The 14,439-nt window shown below is 38.5% G+C and overlaps 1 protein-coding gene across 6 annotated transcripts; it reads left to right on the top strand.

Moving 5' to 3' along the window:
* Positions 1–13,267, top strand: gpcpd1 (glycerophosphocholine phosphodiesterase 1). 6 transcript variants are annotated; one of them, XM_005724925.2, is made up of 22 exons: positions 1–147; positions 1,348–1,490; positions 1,799–1,888; positions 2,044–2,134; positions 2,274–2,358; positions 3,590–3,665; positions 4,392–4,433; positions 4,646–4,769; positions 4,999–5,242; positions 5,379–5,541; positions 5,706–5,835; positions 6,022–6,076; positions 6,164–6,256; positions 6,365–6,439; positions 7,089–7,128; positions 7,425–7,483; positions 7,584–7,649; positions 7,735–7,871; positions 8,253–8,388; positions 8,634–8,794; positions 10,452–10,501; positions 11,995–12,072. In XM_005724925.2, exons 3-22 carry the CDS (start codon positions 1,840–1,842, stop codon positions 12,012–12,014), a joined length of 1,896 nt encoding a protein of 631 aa, XP_005724982.1. In that variant the 5' UTR covers positions 1–147; positions 1,348–1,490; positions 1,799–1,839; the 3' UTR covers positions 12,015–12,072. The 6 variants fall into 6 exon arrangements, with proteins under 6 accessions (XP_005724982.1, XP_005724978.1, XP_005724979.1 ...); XM_005724921.2 differs by lacking the exon at positions 10,452–10,501 and adding an exon at positions 12,688–13,267 and having other exon boundaries at positions 3–147; positions 11,995–12,655; XM_005724922.2 differs by lacking the exons at positions 1–147; positions 10,452–10,501 and adding exons at positions 1,115–1,181; positions 12,688–13,267 and having other exon boundaries at positions 11,995–12,655.
* The last annotated feature ends 1,172 nt before the right edge of the window (positions 13,268–14,439 follow it).

The following is a 14,439-nucleotide window of genomic DNA, read 5'->3' as shown; positions in this document are numbered from 1 at the left end:
CTGTTTTCTCAATAGTCAAGAAGGCGGATTCATGACGCAATTGTCCCAAACGTCTCCTCCTATTTAATATCGGAGCACTTCGTCCTCGTCTAAAAAACAACTCATATTTTCAAAGAAAATGCTCAGGTTTATCGATTTCAGCTGATGGTATGTTGATACTTCTCAACACTTTTTTTTCTCTATGCGTTGTCATTGTTGTACATACTTTAGTTTGCCGGTGCATTGCAGCAAACTTAAGAAAGTCAGTTGATGTGCCATTGTGGACTTCTCAGAAGCTCCTACGCTTAAGATTTTCTTCAGTGTATTTTTATAAGCTTATATTATTTCTGAGTACATTTGATTGTAAACAGTATTTTTTTAAAGACCTTGTGAGAAAAGCGATTTCATGTAAGACATTTATCAGAAATATATTTTACTGCAGTCGACGTGGGCGAGGGTCGAGGTTTTTCTGCCGGTATACCTCATATAATTGCCGTGTTTCTGAAAAGTAAGCGAATGCGGCATAGTTGACGCGCCTCAGATCCGGTGCAGAGCGGTATGAACCGGCTTCCCCAAGTAGTCACCGGAAGCCAAATACAAGAAGAGAAAATGATAACAAAATAAAAGTGAATTTTTAATACAATGTCCAAATGTTGTCGATGCAAATGCTAATATTGAAAACATTGCTGATTAGTTTTGAATGTTTTCTCTACATTCTGTGTCCCAATATAATAGTCTTAAATTTTTTTTTTCATTTGTCACTGTTTTACAATACGGTGTCTTAAAAAAATGCATTTTTTTCATTATAATAATTAAAGGTGAAAATGTTAATCCAGCGGTACACCAAACATATAAAAAAATGAAAACACAATGATCATGGATCATAAATTTCGTTCTGGTTCTTTTAGCTATCTCACAACCTCAACACAGGTAAAGCCATCATATTGGACAATGAGATGGAAAAAGTACACAACAGGTTTTAGTAGCATATATTAAAAAAAAACTTGTATCTTAATTTTGTGTAATCTAAAGAAATGGATATGTATATATCCAGGAGAACTTTACCAAAGTTCTTCTGGATATAATTTCGTTGACGTTCGGTCTGTAGTTTTACTTTTAAAAATATATCCCGGAAGTCGTATGTGACTTCTGGTGTTTTGACGCACGCGCTTCCGGATGTTTGCTAAATCAGCTAAACAATGGTGAAGCTTTCATGTCAGTCAGTTAATTCTTAGTAAATCAACACTTAGTTGTGTCTTTAGGGGTTTTGCAAGGTTTCTGTCAAAACAGGGTTATATTTTCAGTGAGTGTTTTGTTTTCTCTTGAGGTAAAGCTTCCTGTCTATCTGGTGCTTGTTTCTCTGAACAGAGATGGGTGTTGTTGGATGGGCTGTTCAGATTAGCTTTCGCTTGGACCGACAGCTGTCAGCGGGATAGGCGAGGTGTGTTTTCCGCGGGCTCTCCTTACGCGTGGGTGTCAGGAGCCGATACAGAGCTACCAAGACTTAGAAGGTTAGTCGCTTCTGTTTGTATTCTTCTACTTTTCGGATTTTTAACGATGTTTTTGTGACACAATTTCTGTTAACACACAAACTAGATTAATGTGCATTTTACCTGGAGTTAACGCGCTAACTGTTGAGAGATAAATTACATTACTATTACTTCTTAGATAATATAATTTTGATAATGTCGCAGGTTTTTAGCAGACTGTGGCCTCACTTTGAACAGTCCTGTGCTCCGCATGTTTTCTAGCTTAAATTGCATGAGTTGTATCTGTAGTTTAGAATTGCACTAACTAATTCATGGTTATTATCTTACAGCTTGTTTGCGCCACCTATTTCTGTTTGTTCCCGTGTAAACAATGGAGACCTGTGAGGTGACTTTGGCAATCAGGGGAGAGACATCCCCAGGTATAACTGATAAACTTGGTGTGACCTTTAACCTATTTTCTCCACGATACTTGTATCAGAAGGCTGATGACTTTGTTTCAGTTTGTAGCCATGCCCCATTCATTTTTTTCTCATAAGGTTTCATCGGGTTCATGGCTTGTTTGGATTTTCCATAGGTGAGGTATTTGCTGTTGTTGGTAGCTGTGAAGCCTTGGGAAGCTGGAGCCACCAAAAAGCTGTGACTCTTCATCCTGTTGGTGGTGATGAGTAAGTTAGACTTTTTTGTGTATATTGTAAATACTTATATACAGGTTGCTCCCCCCCCCCTTACAGTTTGTGGCCAAGTGTCATTTATAATTACCTTGTCAGAATAAAAAAGTAAGCTGTGTGGGTTTTTTCCCCGTAGATGCATGTGGACTACAACAGTCACTGTGCCTAAAGGTGTTGTTACCCAGTACCGCTATTTCAAAGGCTTCTTTCTAGAGTCCAAGGTGAGCTGCTTTTCATTATTTTATTGTCCCCCATGTGAAAGATTCATTCCCCTGTAGTCATAAAAGAGCCACTGAATAGACTAGACTAGCTATTGTTTGTTTTGAAACAAGTTTTGTGGGTCATTGTGGTGTGCGGGATTCTTTGAGCCTTAGTATTTTTTTCTATTGATGTCATTTTCAAATCCCTGAAGTTCTTCCATATAGCAAAAGTCATTGTAAACCTCAACAGTTTATACCAATTTGTGAGAATAAATATTAGAAAGCATATCAGTTGCCCTGGTTTAAGACGGTATCTACACAAACGCTGTGTGACTGCCTGTACCTCTGTGTTTACATTCTCAGAAACATCTGTCAGTGTTGGTCAGCCACAGACAAACTGCCCAGGTGGCCTCCTCTAATCTAGCAGTGGGCCTTCATTGCACCTCGAAGCCTCGTGTGTGAAAATAGGCATAGAAAACAAACTGAGAGAGCAGAGATCAAAATTCCTTGGAAGGAAAAAACACCCACTGTGCATGCTTTGCTACAGTTTTTGTTGACTTTGTTTAGCCTAAACATAGAGTGTGTTTTTATGCTTTTTCTAAAGCAGGTGGAGCGCTCTTTGTGTGAGGATGACTTAACCTGATTTCATAATGTGTTTGTACTGTGTTTTCGACAAGATGCTATGTAGATTACAGAGAAATCTCTGCAAGCTCACACTTGATGCCTTACTGGTTTAATTTAAGAACAGCTCCCATTTTATGAAGTATGTTGGGTTTGGGGTTTTTTTTGTTTCTTTGTTTTTGTTTTGTCGCACTTCAACTCAAGTTATATTATTGTGTTTAAAAAGTCCTAACAGGCAAAAAAAAAAGATTTTAAATAAATGACAAGATGTCTTTAACTAGGTGGTGAATCGACAGCCATTGAGTCTTCTAGGGAGGTTTTCCCTCTAAAAATGTATTGGTATATACATGTTGTTTCTGTTGTGACTATTACTTAGTTAAAAGAAGATAACATAAACAAAGAAATGTTTCCTTCTTTTTTTTCTTTTCTTTTTTTTACACGTCACTAACAAATCCACTTTTCAGATTTCAATCCATGGTGGCTGACTGCCCTTTCTGGGGATCGGTGACTATGCTGGCTCTAATTCCTTTCTCACGGTCTGGTCCAAAGACAGCTTTGAGACCAGACTGAAAAGTAGGTTAATGTGTCTGATTTGAAAACCCTAACATTGTACCAAACATTGGAATTGCAGAGTGCAGGTGGTCCCTGTCAAGTGATAGTCAATATGTGGGAGATCCATCATCGCCCCCGCACGATGAGCCCCACAGGTATAGACCAACAGAAAACTGTTCAAGGTTTGGTTGGGTTGGGATTGATTAAGTGTGTCATACTCAACCCCCCTTTAAACCCCCCATTCTCTATTCTAACAGTTACCTGTAAACACCAGTGTAGAGTCTGTTCAGGCTTATCCTGCTGAGGGTTTTGTTGTTTTGGATAACACTCACGCCTGAATTGCCATTTCCACCTGGCTGCAGTGTTTCCTCTTTAAACCTTGTCTGCCTGGAGCTTTTTGCCTTTTTGATGCTGTGCGTATGCTTTGGGGAGATATTTGGCGAAAAAGATGTACAATAATCCTGATCCAAGGAGGAGACACTGCAGTGCAGCCGATATTATGATCTGTTACTGTAAAGCTCTCTTTGTTAACAAGCTTGTGTTGTTAAAAAAAAAACTCATTCAAAATGAGCTTGAAATGCTGCTTACACACCCCACTGATTTCCTTCTTTGACCGCACCTTATCACCTATTCTTATTTTTGTGTGCTATTTTAGTCCTATAAAAAAGCATTTCCTACTGCAGTAGGAATTTTTTAGAAGTACTGCTTTCTTTGATTTCTGTTGTTTATTCTAAGTGACAAGTTAAAATAAAATTTTAAATACTATATTTATTCCAGATCAGTTTGGAAAATTCTCGAATGCTCTGGTTTGATTTGACTTCAACTTTTGTCTCCATGAGATCCCTTTGTCCCATTTTTAATTCTCTTCTCCTTTACTGCAGCAACACACCAGAATATTGATGATGGACAGTTTGGATTTCACAGTAAGTTGGAATTAAAAATGCCAAAAAAAAAGCACACAATAACAAAGTGCAATAACTGCACTTTGTTGTGTGTCATAGATTTTTAATTACATTATAGTTCCTTTCTTCAAATATTATAGCCATCACCAGTTCTGTGGTCAGCATTCATGAGACACAGAGTGGGTGTGAAGTCTGATCACATGCTTTCCTGTCTGTGTCTTCTCTTTCTGCAGATGGGATAAACTGTGTTGACTCTGGGTGGCTGACATGTCAGACAGAAATTCGCTTACGTCTGCACCATTCCAAGAAGGCTCCAGTGTCCATCACTAAGAAAAAATTCAAGAAGTCTCGCTTCAGGTATGGATTACACAGAGGCTAAATTTAAAACCAGCTAGAGAAAGTATCAGGGCACAGATCGTTAATGTGCAGTCGTTACCTGATCGATCTTTCACCTGAGTTCAAGAAGTCCTGCATAAGTATCTATAAACGACAGCTGAAATTATAAGCTTTATCATTCGATGCAAAATGTCTTTACAGTATGTGTTTGAATGTGGTTTTATCTGAACTGTTGTACCTGTTTATGCAGGATCAAGTTGACATTAGAGGGCGTTGAGGAAGAGGAAGACGATGAGGATGAAAACGAGCTCAGTCCTTCATCTTGGCACAAGATGACCACCACTCTGGAAATCAGTATGATTAGTGCCAATGGCTATAAGTCACGCCACTCGCAGCCTGAGTGTGGCTATGCTCTGGAGCCTTCCCAGTGGACTGAGTACAGTATTCACACCATGGACCCAGATAACCTTGAGCTCACATTTGAGTTCTTTGAGGTAATCCTCCTGGGATCACTCTCTAATAATTCTGTACATCTGGTAATTGATGGTGAAAGGAAGGGAAAGCAGCACAGCTGGTATTTATTTAGGTAAATTGAATTGTGTTGTAGTAATCTAGTGTTTTTGTTAACAGGAGGATCTGAGTGAGCATGTAGTCCAGGGGGACATCCATCCAGGACATGTAGGCGCTGCCTGCCTCCTCTCTTCTTCATTTTTGGAGAGTGGCAATGATATTGGAGTAGTCACTCTTCCCATAATGGGACGAAATTCCAGGCAGACCATTGGAAAAGTAAGAGGTAAGTTTTCCCTTTTTTTTTTCCCCCACAAATATTTATTTATGACAAAATGAGATACAAAATCTACATAAATTTATGACCAGCTTGAGCTTCCTTTTACATGTTTGCCAGAATTTATGCATACTGTGAATGTACAAAGATGTTAACTTATTAATTCATTTTAGTGGATTACCTGGTAATCCGACCCATCCAGGGGCTGCAGTGTGACATGAGCTCTTCATACACCAAGTACTGGAAAAAGAGAGGTACTTTGGATGTGGGTCACAGGGGAGCAGGCAGCACCCATGCAGCCAAGTGAGTGATGATCTTTGCCTACTACCCAACTTAAAATTAAACATTTGCTGCTTTGTGTTTGTCTTCAGATAATATTCAGATTGTTTTCAAGATATGGTTCATCACACATTTTGACATGATGATATAACCATTGACATCCATCATGGAATATTGTATGTGATCTTGTGGATATTTTGTGTTTAACAGGCACCACAGAATCCGAGAAAACACAATAGCCTCATTTAAAAGTGCTGCTAAGCATGTAAGTCACCAAGAAGATTATTGCATGAGTCAGTACTACTGCCCTGCTATTGCATCTACTAAATTAGTTTTCTTTCTGTATTCACAGGGCGTAGCCTTTGTAGAGTTCGATGTTCACCTCTCCAAGGATGCTGTTCCTATTGTATACCATGACCTGACTTGCTGCATATCCACTAAGAAGGTAAACTATGATTGTAATTGGCTCCTCAGAGCTAATGAGAGACATTCATAGTAGCACTGCATGATCAGTTTCCCATGTCGTGCTAATATTTTGTCTCACACTCAACAGAAAAATGACAAGAACCTGGAACTCATTGAGGTGCCAGTCAAAGACCTGACATATGATCAGCTGCAGCTTTTGAAGGTAATAATGCTGTTCAAGTTAAATCTGTCTGTCATGATTGTGTCAGCTTAGGAATGTCATCAATCAGACAGCTTGACCTATAATTCCTGAGTTATACCTCTGCACAGAAAGGTAAAAGGTCTCCAAACCATACCTTTCCTAACAGTTATAACAGCTGTAGAATAAAAGAAAGTCTGCAAAACTTCTTACAAATGATGGATGGATGGATGGATGCCTTTCCTCTGCTTCTGTTGTTCCATACCAGAATAAAATCAAATGCTCAGTGGAGTAGATCATAGTGAGAAGCTCCTTTTTTTCTGATGTGTATAGATATTCATAGTATCACATTTGAACCAACACTACATTTACCCACCTGTTTCCCTAAAACGGTCCTATTGATTGCTTTATTGATCATACAAGAAACATCATGGTCCCCTGCACTGATGCAGAGGTCAGATTGTTACCTAACAATCATTTAGCAAAACTGCAGGAAAAAAAATCTACCAGCTCGAATTTTGGTGGAATTGATTACATTTTACACTCTGATCAGTTTCTTTAAAACTGTGAAACTTGGTGAAGGATGTTAATGCAAAAAGTTTTTGGGGCGGGGTTGTTTTTAATTAGTTTATGTATTTTTGGTTTGTTTATTTGTTTTTGTTTTTTTTCACAGCTGGCTCATGTCACTGCAATGAAAGTAAACGATCACAAAGGTGTGCATTTATTTATTCATTCATTCATTTATTCTTTCAATACTCACATGATCATGCTAAGACCTTGGTTCAAAGAGTAAAATGGCTTGGTTATGAAATTATATTGTCATGTTTATAGAGATTTTGTTTTGTTGCATGAGGTGTTTAAGATAAGTTATTTTATTTAATCAATGATTTGTTGTTTTGTACATTGTAGATGACACTGTTTATCCAAGCTTGTTTTGTACACATCATCTTGTAAAGATATGTTGAGGATAACTCGTACAATGTAGAGTAATCCGTTTTCGTTTGCTCAGATTTGCTGGATGATGAAGATGAAATTGATGAGCATCAGCCATTCCCCTCGCTCTCACAGGTAAATGACATAATTTGATTGAACCATCTTCTTCTCTTCCTCTTCGTCTGATTTTTATGTCCCAGTGTAATAAAGGATTTTGCTCTGTACCTCTCTACAGATCTTCCAAGCTGTTCCTGAAAACGTCGGCTTCAATATCGAGCTCAAGTGGATCTGCCAGATGAAGGTTAATATTCAGAAGTAAAGTCAAAAGTTCAAGACTGTCATTGTCAAAGTAACCTGACGTTGTTGGTGATGCTTTGTATTGACAGGACGGGTCATGGGACGGAAACTTATCATCTTACTTCAACATGAACACCTTTTTGGACATCATCCTGACAGATGTTCTGCAGAAAGGTGGAAAAAGACGCATCGTGTTCTCCTGTTTTGACCCGGACATCTGCACCATGTGAGTGCAAAAGGATTAAAAGGGGCACATGCTAACACTCTTGAGATAAACTCTCTGGTATTCACAAATGCTAAACACTTATGTGTGGATGGATAAAGTGTATATTCAGTAGAAAGATTTTTTTTTTTTTTTTTTTTTAAATTCCTCAGACTGTGTTTTTACAAGAGTTGCTTTAAATAAGTTGTTGCTGAATAATCTCTTTGTTAGGGCACCTTTAGGTAGTTCAGTCTCATAGTAAAGCATGGCTCTGGATGTTTAGCTGCTTGATTCTCCTATTCTCTTACTAGATTGAACTCATGAACAGATGTTGCCCTTCCAGCATTTGGTTATTAATAGGTGCTTTCCAGCAGTTTGTGATATCTGTTTGTGCTTGTCCTTCAGGGTGCGTCATAAGCAGAACAAGTACCCCATCCTCTTCCTCACTCAGGGAATTTCAGACAAGTATCCTGAGATGATGGACATCCGGTGCCAGTCCACTAAAATTGCCATGAGCTTCGCCCAGAGTGAAAATATTCTGGTGAGATACAACCGCGTGCTTTACTACAATGATTAGTCTTCAGGTTTTTCAGTGTAATGTTCTTTTTATAAGTGCTACTGAATATGTCGTGTATAGTCAGTCATCTTGAATGTTTCAGTCCGAAGGGCTGAGAGTACTTTAGTGATTCATCCTCACCACTTTATGTAAGAAGGTATTTATTTATTTATTTATTTTTTAGGATGGACCGTATTTAATCTAATCTATATATGGCTGTCGTTTTCCAGGGAATCAGCGCCCACACAGAAGAGCTGTTAAAGTACCTTAGCTACATTGGGGATGCCCAGTCTAAAGGCTTAGTGGTATTCAGCTGGGGGGATGACAACAATGATCACGAAACCAGAAGGAAGCTGAGAGAGCAGGGAATCGACGGGCTCATCTATGACAGGTAGGCTGAGTTAACGTTGTTTATCTGTGGCTGCCATGTTAATTTATTGTTGCATAGACTATTTCAAGGATCAAGGTAAGGAGCAATGAGGAAGGACTTGTCTCCTCTTTAGTTGGCCTGTATTGAAGTTGTATTCTCCTGTTAATTATTGCACACTGCTATATTTGCACTACTCGGTTATGTAATTTGAGACGAGAAACTACACAAGTGTAATCTTACTGGACAAAAGTACAAGTGACAGAAACAAGATCTTGTGTTTGGGTGTTTTGTTTTGTTTTTGTTTGTTTTTTTCTTTTTTGTGAGTTTTCCAAGCAGAGTTTCTGAAACCCAATAAAACCAAATTCGTTATTTTTAACTGTTGGTGTTGTGTGAATTTCCAGGCCTGTTTGCTCCTCACTTTGTTGTCATTATGTTCTCTTGGAGCTTGTGATTATGTTACTTGTCAGACTTATAGGATTCACATCGTTAGGCTTGCTTTACATGTCAGCCGAGTCACAGTATTTCCTCGGTCCAATTGTCCTCTAATAGGAGACCAGTGAATTGCTTTCCGAGCATTTTGCTTTGCGTTTTATTAAGTTTCAGGAACATTATGTTACTGTTGTGTTGTTTCGGGGCTGACTCATTTGGCAGTGCTCTGCACATAAATGATTAACAGATATGTTATATATCTGTATGTTCACACAGATATACACACGTGACTTGTATTGCAGAGTCTGAGTTTGCATTTAGAGCTGTTTTGGTACATGTTGTGTATGTTATCTACACCTGCCACCTACTAATATCATTAACATTGTCACAGTCTAGGCAGTATAGCTTCAAGATGGCAGTGGCAGTACAATTTACATCTAGTATGATGTTTAATTGATACTAGTTGAAAGTGGAAGCTCCTTTTAATCATCACCTAGAAAGGAACAAAATCATTATTTTATCCACTCTACAAATATGCTATCTGTGCTTTGGTACAGAGAATTGTAACTCACTAAATGAGCTACTAACTTCTACAGTAAAGAAACCAACACTGATAATATAGTAAAGTATACACAAAGTATCTGAAACACCTGCTTGTTAAATATCACTTTGTACTCCACACTCTATTGTGTTTCTGCTCTGGCTGAGACTTCAGGGTATTTCAGAGGCCTTTCAGGTTTATCAGGGATTATTGCATTCCAAGGTCCTTTTCTTGTTACGGAGTACAATACTGAGCTGCTTTCCGGCTTCTTTTTCAGGTTTACAGAGTTATATAATTCAGTGCCGGGACACATTTTAATTATTTGGTACTGGCGTAGCTTTTGACACAAAAGCTTTGAGTATTCATTGACTAATTTGTGAGTGTAAACTGAATGCACACAATGTGCCAGTGCTGTTACATAAAGCTTGGCTGGAGCTGTAGGCAGGGTGACAGGGTTTTCTCTGGTCTTTCGCAAAGCTGCGTGGTCAGCAGAGCCTGTTTGTTATCAGTTTCAGTTCCATGTCTGACTGTACAATGACAGTGACTCTACATTCCCGTTAGCACTTTCCCCCAGATTTCTGCAGACCCCTGCAGAAAAGACAACAGCCGCGCACACTCTAGTTTGTGTTTTAACACCTGTTTTAACCCATCACAAACCAGTTGACCTCTCCAGGTAGTTGTTGTTATAACTGTGCTTCTTTCTTACAGAATTTCTGAAAGCTTGGTTCCATATTTAGACTCAAGTTCTCCAGATTTCCGTAATGTCTCTCTGGTTTCTGGCTGTGTTTTTGTTTATTTTCCCTCTGAACACTCCTTGGCTTGTTTTTGCCCCTTTAAAAATAAAGCTTGAATGAATCTCACTCATTAAAAGCTGAAAGAACAAAAGGATGTTCTCGACAATGATGCAAGACGGTTGACTTTTCCTTCCATATTCCACTTAATGTTCAGGTAGCAGTGGTTAATGCTTTGCATTTTTCTAAATTGTAATTGTAATAATCAAAGTTGTTTTGATTGGTCAACTGCCATGTTCATCATTTCCTAGTTTTGTTAGCTGAAAGCGGCTTCACTTCCTTTTTAATAATGCCTGTATTGTTTGGGTATGCTTTGAAAGGCCTCCTTATTACGTGCTTCATTTTAAACTGTACACAGTGATGTTGAACTTTGAAACAAAGAAGGCAGCAAGAGCAAATGGTTTGTTTGGTGCATGAGACGGCACCTCTGGAGGCGTTGGCTTGTGTATGAACTACTTTAACACCTAGTTTTAATCTTATTCGCGTAGTACTAAAATATGAATGTTGCTTAACACTAAGCCACCTATTAAAGCATGCATACTCACTGTGTAGTTTTAAATAGCTCACAAAGGTACTTTGTCGGGTATAATAGCATTATTCTTCACAAATATGTTCTTTTGTTTGTTTGTTTGTTTTGCTTTTGCTCTTGTGGATGATCTGCCTTTACTACAACTCTCTATGTACAAAAGGGCTGATTGCACTGAACCCTCTGTCTTTATTTTGTGAACCTATTTAACAGCATCTTTCATGAAAGGATGTTAGACTTACATCGCTCAATATGTGATGTTTTCATTGTTATTGGAGTGTCATATCTGACTTCCTTTGAGTGCACATACTTACACAGACATGTCGATAATGATTGTGTCCTACAAAAGGGATCATAGATGCTTTTGTTTGTACTTGACCTAATCTGCTTTGGTTCAGAAAGTGAGCCATCCAGTTTTTAATGCGTGTATTGCCCATTCACAACAACATCTACTTCATATTGGAAGGAATACCTTATAAGCCACTGGTATGTAAAATATCCAGCAGGTTCAAAAACAAAAACTGGGGTCTTCAAAGATTAATGGGATCTAAAATGTTTGCAGAAAAAGGCAGCTTCTCGCTCACAGAATGGTCACCAGTGCAATCATTTCCCTGACCCAAATGAATGCAACAAATCCTGCTGATTGTATTAATGTGGGTGCATGGAAATAATGAATGTGAATTTCTGTAAAATTCTGACTCTTCTTGATGGTTTAGAGCAGAACAGAAGTATTTTCTGTTGCTTGGTGGAGATTGTTATTGAACTTATGTGAGGAATAGATAAACTAAAGGTTTGTTAGTACTTTTGTCTGTGGATTGTTCTGTGCCATTGATTGTGTTGGTGCCATCGTACCAGCATGCTTGTGTACACGATACTGTCACTGATCTAACTGCTAGCATGTCTTTTCTTTTTCTTTTTTTCCCCCCACAACTAGTATTGGTGAGGACTCAATAGAACAGCCAAACATCTTCCAGATAGAGGAACAACACTCCCTGCAGGAGGTTATTACAGAGACCCTAAAGAGCTCATCGTGTTCCTGCTACTCGATTCCCTGCTCCCTGGCACCATGCATTGCCTCAAAGGACCGTGGTGGAAACCTCGAGTCAGACTCTGGTCTCAGCTCCTCATAAATATCCCTAAAGATCTACCTTTCTCTGTACTGTTGCTACACAGACAAACTCAAGAGGACCATGGTAGAAATGGGTGACTCTAGAAGGTTTATATCACTAAAACCACTCAGACCACCTTCACTCCACTCCAGTCATTAGCAGGTTTTTGCAGGCTGTCGTTTAGCTTCCGTGAAGTTTTATTATTTACTTTCTGTTGAACACGTGTATGTTTAGCCAAAAAGTGAAAGCAGCCACAAATGCTTTTCGTTTTTCTCTGTCAGACGCCGGCCTGTTTGTATAAGAGCAGTCTGCACAGAGGTTTTCATCGTGCTGGAAACGAGGTTAAGCTGACAAATTGTTCATGAGTGGATATTTATGAAGCCAATGTTACATCTGTTCTATCGAATGCAAAATGCATGTGGTGTGGTTCAGGGGTCTGTTTTTATGTGCGTGTAACCATGATTTATTGATCCTAAATATCAATAAGTAATTTTGAATTTTTTCCCCCCCCAAATTAGTCAGTTGCTGGGTTTATTTTGCATACCACCTGTTCACTGCACACAAAAATGTTTCAATTTGATGATGTTTAGAGGTTACCATACCACTCTGATCCTCTTTATGATGCCTTCAAACTCCTGATTATTGACTTGGTAATAAGTAGCCATTATTTTAACTTGGATACAGCACACTGGATGTACTGTTTTTTTGATTACTTTTTTCTCCTTTGTACTTGATTTGAGGTTAAATGGGAAACTGTATTTATTTGCAGTGCACATTTATACCACAGCCTTAAAGGGGGAAAATGCTTATGTTTGCCTTTTTATTTGAACATTACCAATACCTCAATCACTGATTAGAATAGACTTGAGTTGAGATGCATACACTTCCATACTGTGTATATATTATTGGAATTCACAACACCAATGATGGTTTTTGGGTGGCGGACTCATTTCTGGTGGACATTACCCTTTTTAGAAGTGTGTAAATCTGTGTTATCGCACAATTTTTAACCACAAAGACTGATGATTGCTGCATGTATGGTCTGTGTATCTGAACAACTGAAAGAATGAAAAGTGTCTAAGATATAAATAAATAAATTAAAAAAACAGATGAATACGATGGTTTCTTTGACTTTTGTTTTTCCAAGAAACTTAATGTTTCACATTTTCATAATAGTCACAGTCTAACTAAGAATTTCCATTTGATCTTTTGATTTTAATGGATCTGCATTTTCATTGTACCAAAGCTGCACTGCAATATGACTGAGTCACTGTTACAAAGCTGTAATCTGTAGTTGTAGTGTTCAGCCAGGTGTAGCCAGTGTGTAATTACCCTTCACTGGTTTTCCCTTGAAAGTTTCTACTGTAGAAGGTGAGTCATAAAAGTCAAACCAGTGGCCTGAACTGTTCACTATTAAAATTAATCAGTAATTGTGTTCCGTAGCAGCTTTACTGTTGCCATATCTTATCTATCTATATCTTGACTGTACACATGGCTTTTAATGTATTTTCTCATTTAAGCCATATTGTTTTATTAGAAACTGGTTTACAATTATGATTATAGTACGAGTACCTTTTAGAATATAGATAAACCATGTAAACAATTGCAAAATGCATGAAATTTTTCTTGACGCAAAAACTAAGTTGACTCATGTAGTAATGTCTTTATTGCTTCTGCTTTTTAGATTAGAGTTTTGATTACCAGGTTGCTTGTTACAGATGCAACCAGAAAAGTAAAACAAACATTAAATGCAGATAAGAGAGCTGTTCTTAGTGCAATACATTAAAAGGTCAAAGTAAACAGACTCTTATGAGGTCATGACAAATGCCATTTCCAGGGAGTTGCTCTTTATATGGAGTTAAGTTCAAGACATACTGATACGTTCACTGTTTGTCAATTTTCCACCAACGTCGCCTGGGCTCTCCAGACCTCTCTGCGCAGAAAGACTCAACGAGGACCATAAATACTGAGGATACTCAGATTTTATATCAGTATGGCTGGTTTAACGCCTGTCACTGACTCTGATTTCATCCTGGTACAGCCTCACTGTTATACACAGTGATAACCATCTCTGATTACCAAACAGGCTGGTGAGAAAACAGGTTCTGTTCAAGCACCGCTGTCTGAGTGAGTGGTATTGGGTCACTTACTAGGAAGGCCATGTGACCACACAGAACCCCCTTGCACCATCTCCATCAGTGCTGTTACCATCAGGCTGGCATAATCGAGTCCCCTTGGCTAAGACAAAGGTCAACAGAGGATCGTTTATC

This window comes from Pundamilia nyererei, unplaced genomic scaffold (assembly GCF_000239375.1).
Source record: "Pundamilia nyererei isolate P.nyererei 1_Seehausen unplaced genomic scaffold, PunNye1.0 scaffold00013, whole genome shotgun sequence".
In the NCBI taxonomy this organism is placed as follows: domain Eukaryota; kingdom Metazoa; phylum Chordata; class Actinopteri; order Cichliformes; family Cichlidae; genus Pundamilia; species Pundamilia nyererei.
This window is presented reverse-complemented; position numbering and strand designations above follow the sequence as displayed.